General features: G+C 37.7%; 1 protein-coding gene and 1 long non-coding RNA gene across 2 annotated transcripts; both read left to right on the top strand.

Annotated features, from left to right (window-relative positions):
* The first annotated feature begins 5280 nt into the window (after window positions 1–5280).
* LOC112185443 lies at window positions 5281–7085 on the top strand. The gene is made up of 5 exons (XR_002930283.2): window positions 5281–5738; window positions 5871–6005; window positions 6366–6527; window positions 6647–6737; window positions 7073–7085. It is a non-coding gene; the product is annotated as an uncharacterized LOC112185443 (long non-coding RNA).
* A 10008-nt stretch (window positions 7086–17093) lies between these two features.
* Window positions 17094–19365, top strand: LOC112189138 (fasciclin-like arabinogalactan protein 2). Its single transcript, XM_024328412.2, has 2 exons — window positions 17094–17755; window positions 18438–19365. The coding sequence occupies exons 1-2, from the start codon at window positions 17228–17230 to the stop codon at window positions 19131–19133; spliced, it is 1224 nt and encodes a 407-aa protein (XP_024184180.1). The 5' UTR covers window positions 17094–17227; the 3' UTR covers window positions 19134–19365.
* The last annotated feature ends 447 nt before the right edge of the window (window positions 19366–19812 follow it).

The following is a 19812-nucleotide window of genomic DNA, read 5'->3' as shown; positions in this document are numbered from 1 at the left end:
CGGTCGGTTTTTCCATTTTATTTGAATTGATAGACGTTGCCCTTTGGAGTGTATGATATATAAATACAGGTTTATAAAAGTAACTAAATTTGACCTAGTTGATCGAATTCGAAACGAGACCCAAATTGGCTGGATTTTCTATAACCACCATAAAACATTACAATCTCTCCATCGAGCAGTTGGTTTCTCTGAATTCATTTTCCACTTCATGGTTGCTTTAGAATGAACCTCAACAATTTAAATGCAATGTATAAGTCATACAACTTTAGGAGGCAAATTGGTATAGGCCAACATATTTGTAATTAAAATTGAAATGTTTATCTTATGTCCACGCACATCCATTGATGGAACATTTACATACTTGATGTGAAAAAATAAGCACGTTTCGCGGTCGTCATGTCATCGGTCAACCAAGAAGACATATAAGTGACAACGGTTGATCAATTCGATCGGATTTGAAAATATGGTGAAATTGGCTAAATTTTTTACCGCACTTATAATTTATTGTAATAATCACATCCACCGGTCGGTTTTTTCATTTTATTTGAATTTATAGAAGTTGCTCTTTGGAGTGTATGATATATAAATATAGGTTTATAAGAGTAACTAAGTTTGACCTATTTGATCGAATTCGAAACGAGAGCTAAATTGGCTGGATTTTTTACAACCACCATAAAACATTACAATCTCTCCATCGAGCAGTTGGTTTCTCCAAATTCATCTTCCACTTCATGATTGCTTTAAAATGGACCTCAACAATTTAAATGTAATATATAAGTCATACAACTTTAGGAGGCAAATTAGTATAGGCCAACGTATTTGTAATTAAAAATTGAAAATTTTATCTTATGTCCACACACATTCATCGATGAAATATTTACAAACGTAATATAAAAAAATAAAAAAATAAACAAGTTTTGCAATTATCACGCCATCGGTCAACCAAGAAAACATGCAAGTGACTACGGTTGACTAATCCGATCGGGTTCGAAACTATGGTGAAATTGACTAAATTTTTAACCACACGTATAATTTATTATAATAATCACATCTAACGGTCGGTTTTCCTATTTTCTTTGAATTGGTAAAGGTTGCTCTTTGGAGTGTATGATATGTAAATATAGATTTATAAAAAATTAGTGTTTTTAAAAATTTATTTATAAATAAATTAGTGTCTATATATAAATATAGATTTTTTTTTGGTACAATATAGATTTGTTCCGTTTGGTTGTATTTCATCATTATCCAATGAATTTTCAAAGCTTGATTAAAAAAAAAAATAGTGTCTTTAAATATTTATTTATAAATAAAGCCTGCAAGGCCAGGCCCGAAAAAGCCGCAAGGCCGCTATATATGGACGGGCTTGGATCGTTTGATTTACAATAAAGCCCGGCCCGGCCCGGCCCGTTGACGAGACCTACTCCCCATGTTGGAGGGAAGAGATTTTCTTATTGCTTGGTGCCCCTAGATACTGATCCCTAAACTAAAAGCCAGATCAATTTTGGGAATGGGAGTGAAGTTTTGGGTGAAGGGGTGGTCTCAACACCATTGGTTGATATAGAAGGAGAATCTTATGTTGTAGCGGTAGAAGGAATTACCATCGGAAAGGAATTTGTTCCGTTCAACTCATCAAAGACATTGGCCAATAAACTTAACATGATTGTCGACTCAGGCTCAACTCTTGGAGATGTACCTCGAGATATTTTTGACCGGGTGATAACTCAGTTGAATAAGATGCTTGATCCGGAATTAGAGCCGTACATTTACACTGACTCGGAAGATAATTCAACTTCATTGTGCCTCAATTCGACGACAATTCCAAACGAACCAAAATTGGCTATTCATTTCGAGGGTGGTGGCAAAGTGGAGTTAATGGCAGAACAAATATTCTTTAGATTCAAAAATGAACTAATATGCTTTGGAATGCACAGCACGTCTGATCTTGGTAATATTTATGGGGAAAATTCTATAATGTATTAACGTATGACATGCATACAATTGTCTTAAAAGTGGTAAAATGAGTCCTCAAAATAGTAATTTTAGTCCTCAAAGTGGTAACATGAGTCTTTAAAGTGGTAAATTTTTTCTATTAAAAAAAAGTGGTAAATTTTTTCTGTTACCACATGAGTCCTCAAAATAGTAATATTAGTCTTCAAAGTGATAACATGAGTCCTTAAAGTAATAAATTTTCTTAGTTTACCGTATGAGTCCTCAAAGTGGTAACAAGAGTCCTTAAAGTGGTAAAAATAGTTGATGTATGAGAAATGTTAACATACCATAACTTTACCCTATTTATGGAGCCATTTTCCAGGAAAATTTCTTGGTTGGTTTTGACTTGGATAGAAAAGTGGTATCCTTCAAGCCAACTAATTGCCTAAACTACTAGTACGTACAGCTGGTGGTATAAACTATAAATTTGTATTTGCATTTTTCTCCTTTTCTCCACTTGACTTTTTTGTATTTTCTTTTGATTAAAGTGGCATGGGTGACATTTTCTTATGATGATCAATGTAATCTTTCTAATGTAGCTCGGGGTTTTGAATTTTATAGGCATGATCATCAGCTCCATGCCTATAAGCTCAATGTCAAAGAAAGTGATTCTTTCTTGAAGGCATGCATATGTTTTATATTTTATAATGGAGATCCCATCTTCTTCAGCACCGGGCATACAAATGCATTAGCATTATATATTACCTCAAACTCTTGATCGAGTTCCAAGTTTAACCTTTGGGATCTTGGAAACCTGTTCATCATCAGTCAGAACCCTTTGACAGTAGATATTGGAGGTATATGGCTCGAAGCAGTCATTTTTCCAAGGATTTGGCTAGTTGAAGCAGCAAGCATTGGAGCAAGAAGAAGTGAATTTCTAACTCCATTATGTGATGTCATTTTCCGAAGAGCACCCCAGTCCGATCAGTCAGAAGGTATTACATCCCAATGTCTGGTTGAAGAATTCCCTAAAAAGAAAAAAAAAATCACTAACTATTACTGCTTGATGTTAACATAAAAATAGTTGGATGTGTTAGAACGTAAAAGTTAAATATTTAAGTCATTAAGATAGATGAAAAGGCAAGTTCTCCAGAGAGTATCCTAAAACCATAAAATTATCCAAAGCTCAATCTGGGAATGTTTAAACATGCATAACAGACGAGAAAGAGCTTAGAAGTTATAACTGTGTTAGTGCAATGTTTATTTTGATTGGCATTTCCTAAGCGCAACAACCAAGAGTCATGTTTCTTGTAATAGCTTTCTACTCTTGGATCCTTGAAAGAATGGAATGCTTCAAGCTTCATGTACCACTCTCATCAATCAGGTATGTCTTGCATACATGTGCATGCTTGTAAAGTGGTTAGGACTGAACTTGCCTTTGAATCCTATTATAGGATGCGAAAATCTTTTCAATCCTAATGTACTGATATGAGAATTTTTGGAAGGTTTTATCCAAAGCATTCAAACTTTCTTCATTTGGTTTATGGGCTTTTCCTTTCAAACGTCTGATTTTAATCCATGGATAAAAACCTCTTTTGAAAAGCCTTTATGGAGCAGAAACCCTAGGAGACCCTAGTTTATTCATATCTTATATATATGTGTTTTTCACGTTGTTAAGGTTGGTGCACCAAAACAGAAAACATATTACTGCTACGTTTATAAAGAGTTTTCTGATCTTTCATCTTCAGAAAGTATTGAGCCAAAATTGTTGTTGAGAATTTTTCATGAGCTGTTCCTTGTTTAGCTCTTGAAGGATTATCAAATCTCAAACTTTTTCTATCAAAAATTTTTCTGGTTTTATGCTTCATGTGTGTTGGTAGTTCATGCATGATTTGTGCCTTAAGGTGATTGACAACCGAGGTGAGAGTTGTGCCATCTTAAGATTGACAAAGGAGAACAAGGTCGCTGATTTGGAAGTAGCAAAGATGAGGAGACACCGCTGCCCACTAGATTGGTTCTAGTAAATGAGTTGTGTAAGATCTTTATGTACTTTCATATTCATATAGTGGATTGTTCACCGGCATAGTGCCCGCAGTTGTTTACCTCTTTGGAGGGTTTTACTGTGTCAACAGATCTTGTGTTATGTGTGATGAGTTTACTTTGAATGATTTAGCTAATTGAGTAAAGCATAACATCGTTAGACTTATTAAGATTGATCGGCAGTTTCGTTTAGGATTCAAGTTGTGTTGCTATCCTGTATTAGGATGCGAACTGTCCTGCACTCCTAAGACTGATTTCTAAAGTTGTTGACATATTGATCAGTTCCGTTAGTTGAGACTTACATACATCCATTCTGTAATTACAAACTGTAAGAATGAAAAGCCTGCTACATAAAAGTAGTACCTTGCTAAATGCTAACTGGAGAGCCGCTGTATGTTTCGTATGGGCCTTCTTCTGCAGCTAACTCAAAAGAAGCTTGCTCCCTGAATGGTAGTAAATGGTCTCAAAAAAAGCCTTGCTTAGTTGTTGAGCCTACGGTTTAAAGAAAAAGAATAGTCAACCCAACATTAAGCTTAGGCTTTTAAACAAACCAATATTGTACAAATGTTAGGCTAAAAGAAAGCATTAAAACCGAAAATGGAAATTACCTTGGGTGAATCAAAGGACATGCCAATGCAAGATGAAGGTATCAGCAAGACCTAGCTTGAACCCCAATCCCAATTGGCCTATGTCGTAAATTAAAATTAGACGTCTTTGCACACTCAACAGGATAGTAATTAACATCAATTATTTTGTTGAGGTTTACAGTGACAATTGCAGTGACCTAAATGACAGCGCAAGAAAAACATAAACTAATCCCTTACTAAAATGGCAGTCACACAGAAACATTCTCCATATTTTTAGAGAGCATGTATGTTAAGCAAAAAGGATTAAGCCAACCACTTTCATTGGGGATTTCAATAAGAGCACAGACCTCTGTATCGATTCTTGGAACCTTTGCTTCCAACAAGCTTGGATAGATGATGCAACTCCACAGGAACACCCTGTAACCACTACTAGAAATATGCAAATAGACATCACGTCATTTAAATCGGTTAAGATTTCAAGCGATGTAAAAACTTATTTTAACATCGGTTTCTGAAAAACCGATTTCTATTTATATAATTAACATTAGTTTTTACTGTTGACTGATGTCTAAAATTTGGTTTGAAAATTAAAAAAAACGCGGAAAGTGTGAGTTCAAAGTTTTCGTGCAAGCGGGAACAAAATTAGATTTGGTCTGTTTCGCACTTTACCTCACTCACTAGCGACCCATTTGCTCTGCTCTCCCCCAACACACACTCTCTCTCTCTCTCTACGTCCTGATCGAAACAAAACACAAAACTCTAGAAAACAATTCTCTCTCTCACTCTCTCCCCGTCCTGATCGACCCAAACCACAAAACCCTAGAAAACAAATAGATTTCTTTGTGGTCAGCTCGGAGGTGGACTGGAAGGAGCTGTGTGGCCATGCTTCTAGTCGTGGCCGGAGGATGTGCAGCCTAGCGTTGACTCGTCGGAGGAAGGCAAAGAAGATGGTGGCTCCATTGAGTCTACCCTGATGGTCGGAGATCGGTGACAGAAGAAACAGAGTCCTCCAGATCCACTTTCTCTCTCCTCCTTCTCTTTCTCGTCTGTGCTTTAGGGTGGTCCAGTACTGTGGTCCTCTTCGGATTCGTATAGAGTCGAACGTTTCTCTACCTACTATACACCGAGATCGACTCATTTAGTGAAATCAGATCTCAAAATCAATTGTTTCAGACTATCATGGTGAGCCAGTTGCGAAATTAAATTGGAAAAGCAGTTCTAATTTTTAGTTAATAGTGTCGATTTTGGGTTTTTTTGCATTTGTTTTTGTTCTCAGTTAAGCTTTTCCTGATTGCTTCTTCTTCTTATGCTCAGTAGAGTGTCGAAACTCGAGGCTTTGACGCTATACTGTGGTATTTGTCATCGAAAGAAATTCCGAAGAAAGGAAAACAATAGAAGCTCTTGCTTTGTTGGGATCGGGGGAAGAGAAGAAGAGGTTTTTCATCAGAGGTGATGTTTTATTGATGTCTGTGGTTTTGAATCGGTGGATTTTGTTGTGGTTGGGTTTCGATTGATCTTGATTTTTATGTTTTGTTGAGGTATTGATCTTGGTCTTCAGTGGGTGATTTTTGTTGAGGTTTGGATGTTCGGTTTTGATGGATGTTTGGGTGTTTTCTTTGTGTTTGACTGGTGGTGATCGTTTTGTTCTTTGTGCAAGTTTTATGCAAAGGAGTATTTGGGTTGTTCTTTTGCCAGTGTTCTTGGTTTGGGTAGTATTTGGCTGGGCAAGTTTTATGCAAAGCATCTTGAAGTTTCTAAATTTTTATATGCAAAAGAGACAGATGTTTTACCTTTGAAGTGCATTTGCAGGATTTGCGAAAGCTTGTTTGTACCTGCATATGGCTTCTGGTCTTCTAGTACCAGAAGCCAAGCTTTTTTGCATTTGGAGGATTTGCTTTATGTGGTTAAAGCCAAACCCCATGATCGCAGGATGATGTGTGACTCACCGATTGTGCAAACTAAGTTGAGCCAGTAAGGCTGCATTCTTGTTCTTTGTAATTACTCTTTCTTGTTTTAGCTATATATGCAGGGGATCTCTGAGCTTTTCCTTTGTAATGATTTCTTCTTTGTTCTTTGGTTGCATTTTGCAGAAGTGATTCTCTCTGTAAATATTCTCATTCTAGCATCTCATGTGATTCTGAATTTCAGTCAGAGGTTGTGAAAGATGACACGTTGTCAAAGGTCAGTACTGGTGCACATCTTGCAGGCAAATGCTTTCGAATTGCTAAAATGTTCTGTTGGGAACCACGTGAATTCAATTGATCTGGAAATGAATGAATTTGTTCTATTCATTTGCAAGTGAAGTCTACTGTTATTTAATAAAGATATTTCCAGGCTAGTTTAGTAAATTTAGGACATGGACTCTCTCTTCTAGGAATTTGCATTCCAAATCCGCTCAGAATTTGTAGAGCTGAAATCTTTGGAATCCTCTCAAATCTCCTCCAGTATCTTGGAGCTGTTGTATATTTAAGGACATCTTTGCCATAGTGTCACCAATGGATGTGCTTCTACTATAGGTACAAAGATTGGAACAACAGCTGCTTGAAGAAATAGAGCTACGTGCTATTCTGGAAAATGCAATTGAGAAAAATGCTACTAAATTCTCCAGTCCCGCATGCCTTCCTTACAACGTATGTTTTCTAAACATTGTTTAATTTATCCTCTCTATTTCAGCATTTCCTAAAGCGATGCTCAACAAGCGAGTGAAAGTCCTAAAATTAACCTAGGGGACATTTTGTAAATTTTTGACTTTTGGATTCATAGCGGATTAATATGTAGTTTGCGAGCAATGTGACATTGTGCACTTAATGTTTGGTATAAATCATTTATTTTTTAATCTTCTGTTACATACATGCGCAAGAGCTCCTAAGCATTATTGCTGTAGTGGAGGTGACAGTTTCAGAACTAGAACAGGAGTTGGTTGCATTGCATTTCCAACCAAGTCAAGAAAGAAATGAAAGAAGGCTGGCAGAATATCGTTTGAGGCATCCATCTCCTCGGTCAATGTCTCCTCGCCCGTCTAGCATTATGAAACTGCCGGTATAATGTCTTGTCATGTATTGATCTCATATTGTTTAATGACCTGGCTGAAATAGAGTAATATTGCTCATTTGATGGATGTTGTCATTGATATCGTTCTCTGTGCTTATTTAGATTTCATCTTCCAGAGTGTCTGCTGACCACCCGAGGCTTATGATTTTCAAGCAACCCTGCATGATCACATGAAGTATGTTCTATACAGACAATGCTTACAATTTTTTCATGGTCATCTTTTTTTTGCAACAATCTTGATGTGGTAGGGAGAGGAATGTTATTTTCTTTTCTTTTGTTGTTGTATATGGAGAAGTTTAGGCCATATGTCCCCTTCTCCCTACCCTTTGTACTTGTTTTATCAAAAATAGTATTAATGAGAATTTTCTTTGTTAACAACTTGTATTCTCATTGTGATATTTTTCTAGTGAAGAAACTGATTTATGCACATAGGGAGCAAATCACCTTTAAACTAGAAATTGAAGCAAGAAGCACGAAAAGACAACTACATGAAAAAAAAAAAAAACTGATGTTATAAATGACGAAGAACATCAGTTCTATAATAGTAGATTGTAACTGATGTTAGTAAAGAAAATGTACATCGGTTCCTTAAAAGGAAGCGATGTCTAGAAGCATTTTAAACATCGGTTGTTTAAAAAAAAGCGATGTGTGGAGTAATTTTAAACATCGGTTGCTTAAAAAGAAGCGATGTCTGGAGTCATTTTTAACATCGGTTGCTTAAAAGGAACTGATGTCTGGAGTCATTTTTAACATCGGTTACTTAAAAGGAACCGATGTCTGGAGTCATTTTTAACATCGGTTAACAACCGATGTCTAAGTTTTCATGATTTTTAACATCACCCACTAAGACATCGGAAATTTTTTTATTAGACATCAGTTCCTATGAACTTTATTCTAGTAGTGAACAGATCACAATTTATATGATGACCCCCAGTCAGGAACTAAAAGGGCTTAAACTAATAAACAAGTTTAAGCCCCCGAAAATTGCCTAACCTTCTCCCTGACAAATCAGGGTAGCTAGAGCAATTAATGCCAGGTTGCATGTAGCAGTTTCTGTTGGACTTGTGTACTCGATTATCTCAGAACACAAGTTTGAGCATTTCCGAGATAATTTTACTGATTGCTTTTCTTTCTGCAAGTATCCTAAGAAGATAACAATTACAAAAGGAGAGACACTGAAGATCAGAACATTACATGAATCAAAAGCACATGGCAAGGAATCACCTTAAAAAGCATATAGGGAGTACGCATGCAGTACGTTCCCGTTTCTATCTGGGATTTCAAAACTTCAAACCACAGTTGCTGTGTTGGAACAACCTTTTTGGCCTTTCCCTGTTCAGAAGTATCAAGAAAAAGATTATCTTGATTCATGAAAAAACATCTAACTACTATGTCTACCAGCTGGGATGGTTACGATGACCGTAGTACCAATACTCCTAAGAAAAAGATTATCTCTAGTCTAAATGGCTGTATTGAACGTCTAGTATGCTACTGTTTTGAAGCTTCCAATGAAAGTACCTCAATCAATTTCTTCAAGGATGAACTACCTGATTTTTTTTTTCATCTGAGTACTATTTCGATATCTTAGGTTCTTGTGATGGTTTGGTATATATGTGTATAAGCCTCTGGTACTTCGATCTTCTTGCGGAATCCATGTACAAGAGATTGCAAAAAATTACCACACCTACGCATACGAAAACTGTATTTGCAGACGAAGTATGGATTTCGTTATGACTATAATAATGACGACTACAAGTTGGTAATTACGTTATTGGACCAAACTAGGATCTATAAATCCATGGTTTACGCGTTAAGAACAAAATATTGGAGAAGGATACAGGACTATCCTCATCATGATGGGTAATACTCTTGATAAGTCTGCAGTATTTGTAAGTGGAGCTCTACATTGGTTGTTCAAAATTAACAGCACGGCGACTGTAATTGATAATGGTTTTTGGCACTTCCATCTTCCTATATATATGTGTGTTTGTGAAATCACTAGCAGACCAAACTAGCAGTTATTTGCTATTTTAATATCCAACTAGATCCCAGCTCCAGTTTTACAAATTGACTATATATAGTTATACCATCTGTACCAAATATAACCTCTTTAAAAGGTAAGACAGGTTATATTTTTCCAATGTGGGAGTTAAATTGTTCACATTCTCAACACACCTCCGCACATGTGGCAATTTATTAAGCCATACATGTGGACAAGTTATATTAGGCGACGATGAGCACGTGTGACCATCGCTGAAACCATGCACGGGTGATTTCATGATAAAGTAATTTGGGGTTCACATCCAAAACCAATTGGCAATGGATTGAGTGACCCAAAACCTTATAAACACATGAGTAAAGTTATATTTCCAATGTGGGAGTTATATTTATACACATTCTCAACACTCTTCACCACATACATGATCGATTTTATTTTCTCTTCTTTCCTCGCCTCTCCTCTCTGGAGAATGAAGAACTAGTCATTGGACCCTTGGAGGCTTACATTTAAAGAAGAGGCTAGGGTAGGTTTAAAGAGTTGTTCTGAAGCTTTCGCGCCCAAAATGAAGACTGCCGAACAATGCCCATGGGAAATGAACGGAGTCTTTGGAGGGACTGAACCCTAATGGGCTTAGCCTTGGAGACTAAGTTACCTTTCTAAGCTTAGTTGGGCTCTCCCACATGTTTAACGGTATTTATAGAAAAACAGCCATGGATCCATTATGGAAATGCCCTAAAGAGGCACGTGGGCCCATCAACGATGTTTGGGTCAGTTGCCCATGCTTTTGGAACCACAAGGGCAAGCCGGACTTGAGAGCTTTCTGTCTCTTTGTCTGACCAGACAATTAGGGTGGCGTTACTAAGTTGAGGCATTTTATACTAGGACATTTTAAGTTAGTTTGCAAGGTCGCTACTTTCTGGGTGAAATTTAATCTGTGACTAATTTATTTCCTAGTTTTCAAGAAAATTTCTTTTAGTCTCCTTTGCTGCTTTGTTTATGTTTGGCTCTCTTTTGTTCTTCTTCGTCTTCTTCTTCTTTCTTCTATATATATAGGAATCTCATTGGTTTTCCAAATGGTATTTGTGTATGTATGTTTCACGAGTTCACTACATTGGTTTTGAGGGGTTCTGTAGAATTCAAGATTAATGTGTCAAGTCTTGAGTGGTTCCATAGCCCAGAAGGCTCCCTTACTGAATTATTCAACTTTGTGGGCAGAAATTGACTTTCTTCTCTATAAAGATATTTGCTGTGTGTGTGTGTGTCCATATAATTTTGCCCAAGAAATCCTAGTAAAGTAGCTGATAGTTGAAGAATGCTGTTTTGCACTTAGTAATTGAGATACTATTTCTTATGGTTCTTTTCTCCTCACTGACTCTGCCCCGGTCCTCTGAACAAGACTATAAAGAGAAGGAGAGCCTTTCCCTTTTACTTTTGGGTTGTAGTGGCTGTGGCTCATTCATTATGAAGGAATTCGATCAACAAATTATCAAATTGTGTCTCAATCACCAGTACGTTTCAAAAAACAGTTTTTTTCTTTAACTATTGTATATTAGTACGTATATATGTTAATACGTTATTTCGATTTCCTCATACATGTGCAGCTATGCTAAGGTTAGATAATAATAAGAGAGATAAGCACATTAAAAAAAAAAATAAAAAAAAAAAAGAGAGAGATAAGCACATAATTATATAATACTTATGAGAAAAATAATTAGACACAATTTTCCAAAAAATGTTGAAAAAGATATACTATATGGGCTTGACCCTAATTGTCGAACTTTAGATGTAGTGATGTACATTTCATTCCGATATAGTTGAGTGTCCAATATACATACGGATATACCTGCCCTTCTAAACAAGCAAAGCCACCTTCCTTTTCCTTGTTGCTCTAAATACTTCATTCACACAAAATCTGCAGCTGACAACTTGTAAAAGCCAGTGAGAACATCATTCACTCACACAGTTACTTCTAAATTAGCTGAATCATAAAGCACAGCACAGTGATGTTCAAGTTAATCACGAGGATCGCTAAAACGAAACCAATCACTGAAACATAGATCGAAGAATATGCCAACAAAACCAAATCGAATTTAAAACGTGTTAATATATAAAATATTTCACAGCTAGGTAGCCTGGACCCAAAAAGAGAGAGTTCGAAAACAAAATTCCAACATCATACTATGATTGAATGTTTTTTAATTTGTAATTTTCTTAAGGGGGATCACCAACCATTGCTGTCCATGTAGGCCTTAATAAGCATGATAAGTTTATTCAAACCAGGCTGGCTTTCTGGAGGAGCACTGCTGCCGACACATGTTTATGGCTTAAACTAAACCTCTCATTTTTGTGATCTCTTGCTAATCTGGGTTCCTGTAGCTTAATTTAATCGACTTATGCATGAGCATGGATAATAATGATGTTGCTATCTCATCTAACTTTATGTAGAAGTTCTCACATTTCTGTTTTAATTATTTGTTGATGTGCCTCTAGGTGATTTTGACGTCCCATTTGATCTAGACGGATTGCGAGCAAAGTCTCCTAAAATTAGAAGATAATTGATCTTTTGGAAAGTTAAGTATCAACTAACCCAAATTAATCCTTTTAGGACAATAAAGGATGTGTTGGTGAAATTGCATGTATCTTGTTTTGATTCTTTTTTCTTTTTTCTTTTCTTTTATGAAGGATTTTAATTGCCAAGTCATGTGTCGCTGTCTGTTTGAATTTTTTTTTTTTTTTTTTGGTTACAAAAAGTTTAGGTGAGAGCTTGGTTACGCTACACCACCATCGCCAGGGCACGCCTACAACCTCAACCCTGCAGGACTTACGGTGACACCTAACTGTCACACAGCCCACAGGTATGGATTTCCGCAGGTACTTACAGATCGCGAACCAACGAGGCCTGCTGGCAGCGGGGATCGAACTCGGGTGGGGGTTCCAGCACGAGGCCGCCCATGCCAACTGAGCCAAACCTCGTTGGCCTGTCTGTTTGAATTTTTGAACTATTATGCATCATTTACAGCTTCAAAACTCAATTATTGATCTTTCTAGGAGCAAACATTTTTGACACAATAAAAGAGCACACACTCTATATGTGATATTCGTAACAAGTCTACTGGACCACTTGGTAATGACTACTCTATAGGACTTAAGGTACCGTTATTACACTCGCGCAACTTATTCACCAATAATTTCTCTGACGTTTATGAATAAATATATACTTGAAAAATAAATAAGTCTCATCTCAATATCATGAACTTAAACGTTGAAGATCACTTAAAAAGAACTTTACACATCAGAAATACTCTAACCGGTTTTCTTTTATTTTCCTTGCAAATTCATTGAGTTTGAAACCTCAAATGTTTTTTTTTATCATGATCATTTTAAAACCTTAATTCTATTATTTTAACAGTTTTTGTTCTTTTTTAGTAGAAAAGACAAGTTTTTCTCCACTCTACTCATTCCATGATGCAAGTAAAATTTGAAAATGTGACATCCAGGATATTAGTTATTTAACAGGTGACAACTCATCAACTTTTGATCATAATAATTAAAACCTTAATTTAAAAAAGAATAAATAAATAAAAGACTTTGATTCATAAACAAATTCAGCCACATTCACCTTCCAATTTTATATGAAATTTTTCTCGGCCACATTCAATTCATCTTTAATTTCCCAAGATTAGTGCATCTTAGTAAACCTTTTATCTTGACTCCTTAACTATTTTAGAAAGCATGTTTAACTTTTTATATATTTTAACAGTTGCATGCACCAGATTCATAACTGACTATCCATTGTAAATTTTAGCTATCTCACTCCTAAATATAGAGAGTGATTGGAGACTCTCTATAATTTAAATAGATAATTACATACAAGTAACAGACCAAATTTAAAATAAATAAATAAAAAAACAGAAAACTCATCTTGTATTAGATTTATACAAATAAGGACACAAAACCTAGGCCAAAGGAGAATGGAGTCACCTAATCTATGAGATTTCAGGCGTAATTAAGAATTAATACAATTTTTTGTTAAAATTACTGAGATGCCATGATCAAAAGTTTATGACTTTTTTTTTTCTTAAATAATTTCTTTAATGCAAAAACTTCTAAATTCATAAAAATTAGCTCAGGTATCCGAAAATTTCACAAACTCGTTCTGTCACGTACTTTATTATCAAACTCTTAAATCAATAATTTCAACTTGTCAAAAATTAAAAAAAATATTCTCGAGCACTTAATAAATAATGAGATCGTAAATTAATTCGCCAACAATTTCAACTTAGCTCAACAAATAAATTTCCTAGGCTCACAGTTTGACTCGTCTGGCATCTGTGAGTTGTGGCGGTTTGATGACCAGGGTCCTAGTTACGACTCATTCGAGTTGAACGGTGGAGCTGGTAGTAACTTCTACCAGTTCTGCTACAGCTACTATTCTAAAGCAGTAGTAGAACTAGAGGAGTATGAGTACAGTAGCAGAACTAGAGAAGTACGAGTGCAGTAGCAGAAGTGCAGAACTCACCTTCACTATTGTCTTAATCTTCAAGCAGTAGCAGAATTGGAGGAGTACGGGTGCAGTAGCAGAACTGGAGGAGTACGAGTGCAGTAGCAGAACTGGACAAGTACAAATGCAGTAGCAGAACTAGACGATTACGAATGCAGTAGCAAAACTAGACGATTACGAATGCAATAGCAGAGCAAGATCAGTACGAGTACGTACAATAGCAGAACTAGACGAGTATGAGTGTAGCGAGTGCAGTAGAAGGATTAGATGTTGACGAGTGCAGCAGCAGAATACGAGTACAAGTGTAGTAGCAGAACTGGATGAGTATGAGTGCAGCGAGTGCAGTAACAGAATTGGACGAGTGCAGTAATACGATTAGACAATGACGAGTGCCAGTGGCGGAGTCAGAAATTTAAGTGTACTGGGGCACAAAATGAAAATAATAATATCAAAATTACTCTAATGAATAACTTATACGTGTCAATTTCTGCAACGTAATTTAATTTTAATTTTCTTTTCAAGTATTTTAACATCTCTGTAAAAAAAAAAAAGGTTTATAATTGACAAAAGAATTGGATGATAGTCGTTATTAATGTTAATAAAATATTTTTTAATAATTTTCGTATTAAACTTGAAAATCGATAAATAAAAAAAATTATAAATGATTAACTAAAAGTAATTATATGATCCATGTCAAAAGAGTTCAGGAATTAGAGTATTACATTATCAAAGGTCAAAACTTGGGTCCAAGACAAAACTGATCTGTCTTCTTTCTTTGATTTTGCCCAATGCAGGAATTGAACTCACAAAAATGAAGTTGAGAGCCTTGTGCTCTATCAACCGAACAAACCCATCTTTCATTCACTCATCTCGTACCATATGATATATATAAACCTAAAAATCATAACTAGGGCACATGACCTAGTGTGCCTCTACCTCCCTCCGCCCTTGACGAGTGCAGTAGCAGAACACGAGTACAAGTGTAGTAGCATAACTAGACGAGTATCAGTGCAGCGACTGCAGTAGCAAGATTGGACGAGTGCAGTAGCAGGATTAGACGATGACAAATGTAGTAGCAGAACACGAGTACAAGTGTAGTAGCAGAACTGGATGAGTATAAGTGCAGCGAGTGCAGTAGTAGGATTTGAACATCAAAGAGATTGAATTAAAGAATTAATATTTAGTTATCCATGCATGAAGATTAGAATTGTAAACGTCTTATTGACACATGACAACAAAATAACAACTTGTCCTTATGTGTAAAATTTTGTCCTTATAAACTCTAAATCAACTTGTAGGGATGTATTTGTGAATTTATCTTTTGTCAAGGGCTTATGTATGGTTTGCTATAATTTAAAACATACATTTTAAGTTATTTTATGTGATTTATAAATACATTTAAACTATTTAATATTTATTTAAAAAATAATATAAATTCAAAAATGTTAAAATAGATATAACTGATGCAGACGTACTTTAAAAGTGCCTAGCTAAATAATTTTTTTAAGGGAAAATGATCATTTACCCAATTTTAGGCTAAAAATTGCCCACTTGCTCCACCAACTGTTTTTTAACCCCATTTACCCAAAACACTCTAAGGGATTATTTCCCATTTACCCAATTAATTCTTTTTCCTTTTTTTTTGAGACTTTTTTGCCCTCTCATTCTTTCTCACTTGGAGAGAGAAGTCATCCTCCACCTTGATGTGCTCCGGTGACAAGTGGCCGGCGCGGTCTCCGGCGACCGGCGACCGGACTCTGGCGAACGGTGACCGGGTTCCGGCGACCGGTGACCGGAATCCGGCTATTATTGCCCCCCAGTAATCATATTACTGCCCCCCAGTAATTATATTATTGCCTCCCAAAAATCATATTATTGCCGTCCAGTGAATTGTATGAACTCCAAAAACCAAAATGAATACACTACAGGAACAATTGATCAATTTGTAATCATATTACTGCCCTCCAGTAATCATATTACTGCCTCCCAATACAAAGTCCAATGTCTCTACTGCCTCCCAATAGACCACAAAAAATGCACATTTTTGTAGGATTCACAGATAATTTGACTTTAATACACAGAAAACAACATGTAACTTATCAAAACACCACACTATAGTGATCCCTGTCCCGCGTATCAAAGTCTACTGGGGGCCAATAATGTGTCTACTGCCCCCCAGTAGACCATCAAAATTAAAAAAAAAAAAAAAAAAAATTCCCGACGTCCTACCCACCAGATCGTCCTTCGTCTCCGCCAGCCCATAAGTAACTGCAGCACCGCCTCCCCTTCACCGGAGTCATCTGCAGCACCGATCCCAACCGCCTGCATTCCGGCTTCCAATCCAGCCTCCTCACCGGAGCCTCCCAGACTTTGATCTAGCTTCTAAGACCTTGGCGCTGACGTGGCGGGCGAGGTCGCGGATCTTGGAGGGTGAAGGTGAATCGGAGGACGGAGATGGTGAATCGGAATCTGGCTGGGGAGAACGAGTTGGTGAAGAGGAAGAAGCAGTGAGTTGGAGTAGGAGGAAGGCGAGGAAGAAGAAGCGGAGGTCGCAGACTCAGAGATCGCCGACGACAGTGGCCGGTGGGTCCGATTCGAATTCCGACGAGGGCTTTCCAGAAGCAAGGGGAGGAGAGAGGTTGATGGGAGTCGAGAGAGAGAGAGAGAGTATGAGGGCAATATTGTCCATAGATGCTAGATTGGGTAAATGGAGTTAAATAACTCTTGGTGGAGTAAGTGGGCAATTTTTTGTCTAAAATTGGGTAAGTGGTCACGGCCCCTTTTTTTAATTAATTTAGCTAAAATTTAACTAAAATATAGTTAATATTGCTAAAATACCTCTAAGCAGGTGACTTTAGATCTTTGCCAAAGTAAGAACAAAATGTGGTGCACAAAGATACTCCCTAAATTCACAACTGTATGCCTCCATTATCCCAAGGACCCATCACTATATTATATACCCTCATCCCTACCCAAACCAAGCTGTCATAAAATTTGAGGGAACATATACTTGTGAAGCACCACCACCACTCATCACTAATCACATAAAGCCTCACCTCTCTTTCCTCTTTCTATTCCTTCCCCCCTTGCCAAGTTGCCATCACCCCTAGATTTCCAAAAATGGCACCGCCACGGCCCCTCACCTCCACCCTAGCTCTCTCCCTCTCCGTCATCCTCCTCCTCCTCCTCCTCTCCTCCACCTCCCAAGCACACAACATCACCCGCATTCTCGCCAAGCACCCCGAGCTCTCCACTTTCAACCACTACCTTACCGTCACCCACCTCGCCGCCGAGATCAACCGCCGCCAGACCATCACCGTCCTCGCCATCGACAATGCCGCCATGTCCGCCATCCTCGCCAAGCACCTATCCATTCCAACCCTCAAGAATGTGCTCTCCCTCCACGTCCTCGTGGATTACTTCGGTGCCAAGAAGCTCCACCAGCTCACCGGCGGCTCCACCTTGACCGCCAGCATGTTCCAGTCCACCGGCACGGCGGACGGGACCACCGGGTACGTGAACATCACCAACCTCAAGGGTGGTAAAGTTGGGTTCGGTACTGAAGATAACAATGGGAAGCTCAACTCCTTCTACCAGAAGTCTGTGCAGGAGATCCCATACAATATCTCTGTGCTCCAAATCAGTCAGGTACATATATACACATAATTAGAGCATCATTTTTAGGCATCATTGCACAATTTGGAACATTTTCTCCACCAATTTAGAACCTTATCCAACTGTAAAATTAACAGCAACAACTTCTGAACTTTCTTGTTATGTTCTGACAATTTGATTCTTGTTTGATCTCAAGAAATTTAAAATTCTATCTAAATTCAATTTGGCCACTAGACCAAAGTACAGCTAATTGATGAATAAAATAATTTTCAACCACTTAAATTATTAGAGTTACTCAAAAATCATTGAGCTGTGGTAGATTCTTTTTCATGAGTAGGTTAATAAAATTGGTCCACCGACACCTTTTTATACGTTGCAAAACACTTTGCCTAATGTGTTAGGAAAAAAACATATCATATCTATGACTTTTATATAGTTATGATTCGCATTTACAATATATTAAATTAACGACACAAAAAGATGGATCGACTTAACGCTTGTAGTAAATTATTGCATAAATAAAATTATATTACTAATATTTCTAATTACTTGCTATTAAAATTGAATCGATCTACATTTCATGCTTTAATCTATCGAAAGCGCACATATATAATTTTACAGTGTCCGCACAAAAACCTGAAAAAAGTAAAAATGAAATAAGAGTTTTGTGTACCTCATATTCACCATGTGTAAAACGAATTAATACCTTCTTCAGGTCCTAACTTCAGCTGAAGCAGAGGCGCCAACTGCCGGTCCAAGCGACGTGAACCTAACCTCCATCCTAGCCAAGCAAGGCTGCAAAGCCTTCTCCGACATGCTGATCGCAACCGGTGCCGCCGCCACTTTCCAGACAAACGTCGACGGAGGCCTGACAGTCTTCTGCCCCACCGACGCCGTCATCACTGCCTTCGCCCCCAAGTACAAAAACCTAACGACACCTCAAAAACTGGCGTTGGTTTTGTACCACGGCATCCCCGTGTACCAGTCCCTCCAGATGTTGAAGTCCAGCAACGGAGTCATCAACACTCTGGCCACAGACAAGGCCAACAAGTACGACTTCACGGTGCAAAACGACGGTGAGGAGGTGAGCTTGGAGACCAAGGTCGTGACGGCGAAGGTCACCGGAACCGTGCTGGATCAGGATCCTTTAGTGATCTACAAGGTGGACAAAGTATTGCAGCCAAAGGAGCTGTTTAAGGTGGTGAAGACTAAGGCGGCTCCGGCTCCTAAGGAGGCCGACGCGCCGTCGGATGACAATGCTGACGCGCCGTCAGAGGACGATGCTGACGCGCCGTCGGAGGATGATTCGGCGGATGCCAAGGCGGATGATAATGCAGTGAGTGGATTGATGAAGGGCGGGAGATTGGTTGTGGTTGGTTTGAGTTTGTGCGTTGGGGTTTTGCTTATGTGATTATTAGATTGAGAGGTTGAATTTTCTGGTGGGAGATTTGAATTCTTTTTTTCATTTGGTGCAGACAATAATATTGAAAAATTGGAAGGTGAGTGTTTTATTCAAATTGAATGTCTTCTTATAGTTTTTGGGGCTGTTCATGATTTGTATAGTGTCAATGTACTAAGTTATCAAAAAGAAAAGAAAAAAGAAAAAGTGTACCATACTAAAGTTCCAAAAAAAAAAAAAAAAAGACTCCCAATGTATTTTGTGTGATGTAAATGAATATTGTATTTTACGAATGATCTAAACCTCTCCCGGAAACTATTGATCGTCAAAAGTACTCTCATATAAGAAAATAAAAAAGGGTAAACCTCTTCTAGCAAACCGCTTGTTGGCAAAAGTCTTACATAAGAAAATGAAAAAGAAGTACCATTTCCAACGAAATTGTCTTGGCTGTAACTTAGGAGGCCATGATTTTTTTTGTTTGGTGTAAAAAAGTTTAGGTAAGAGGGAGGCTTCCCTACACTATCAGGGTCAGGGCAAACCTACGACCTCGACCCAACAGGAAAACTGGCCAGTGTCCCAACCCAGCCCATTGATATGGAATTATGCAGGAGATTTTCTAGATTGCCTATCAAATGAGAGATTGTTGGTAACATGATCGAACTTGTGTGAGTTTACACCTCAAGTCTGCCCT

This window comes from Rosa chinensis, chromosome 2 (genome assembly GCF_002994745.2).
Source record: "Rosa chinensis cultivar Old Blush chromosome 2, RchiOBHm-V2, whole genome shotgun sequence".
In the NCBI taxonomy this organism is placed as follows: domain Eukaryota; kingdom Viridiplantae; phylum Streptophyta; class Magnoliopsida; order Rosales; family Rosaceae; genus Rosa; species Rosa chinensis.
The sequence above is the reverse complement of the archived record's forward strand: the minus strand, read 5'-3'. Positions and strand labels throughout refer to the sequence as shown.

Bases quoted from the DNA above. Each gene is read 5' to 3' on its own strand.
- LOC112189138 (XM_024328412.2), top strand. From the start codon at position 17,228: ATGGCACCGCCACGGCCCCTCACCTCCACCCTAGCTCTCTCCCTCTCC. The intron at 17,756-18,437 runs GTACATATATAC...TACCTTCTTCAG, and splicing joins CTGTGCTCCAAATCAGTCAG to GTCCTAACTTCAGCTGAAGC.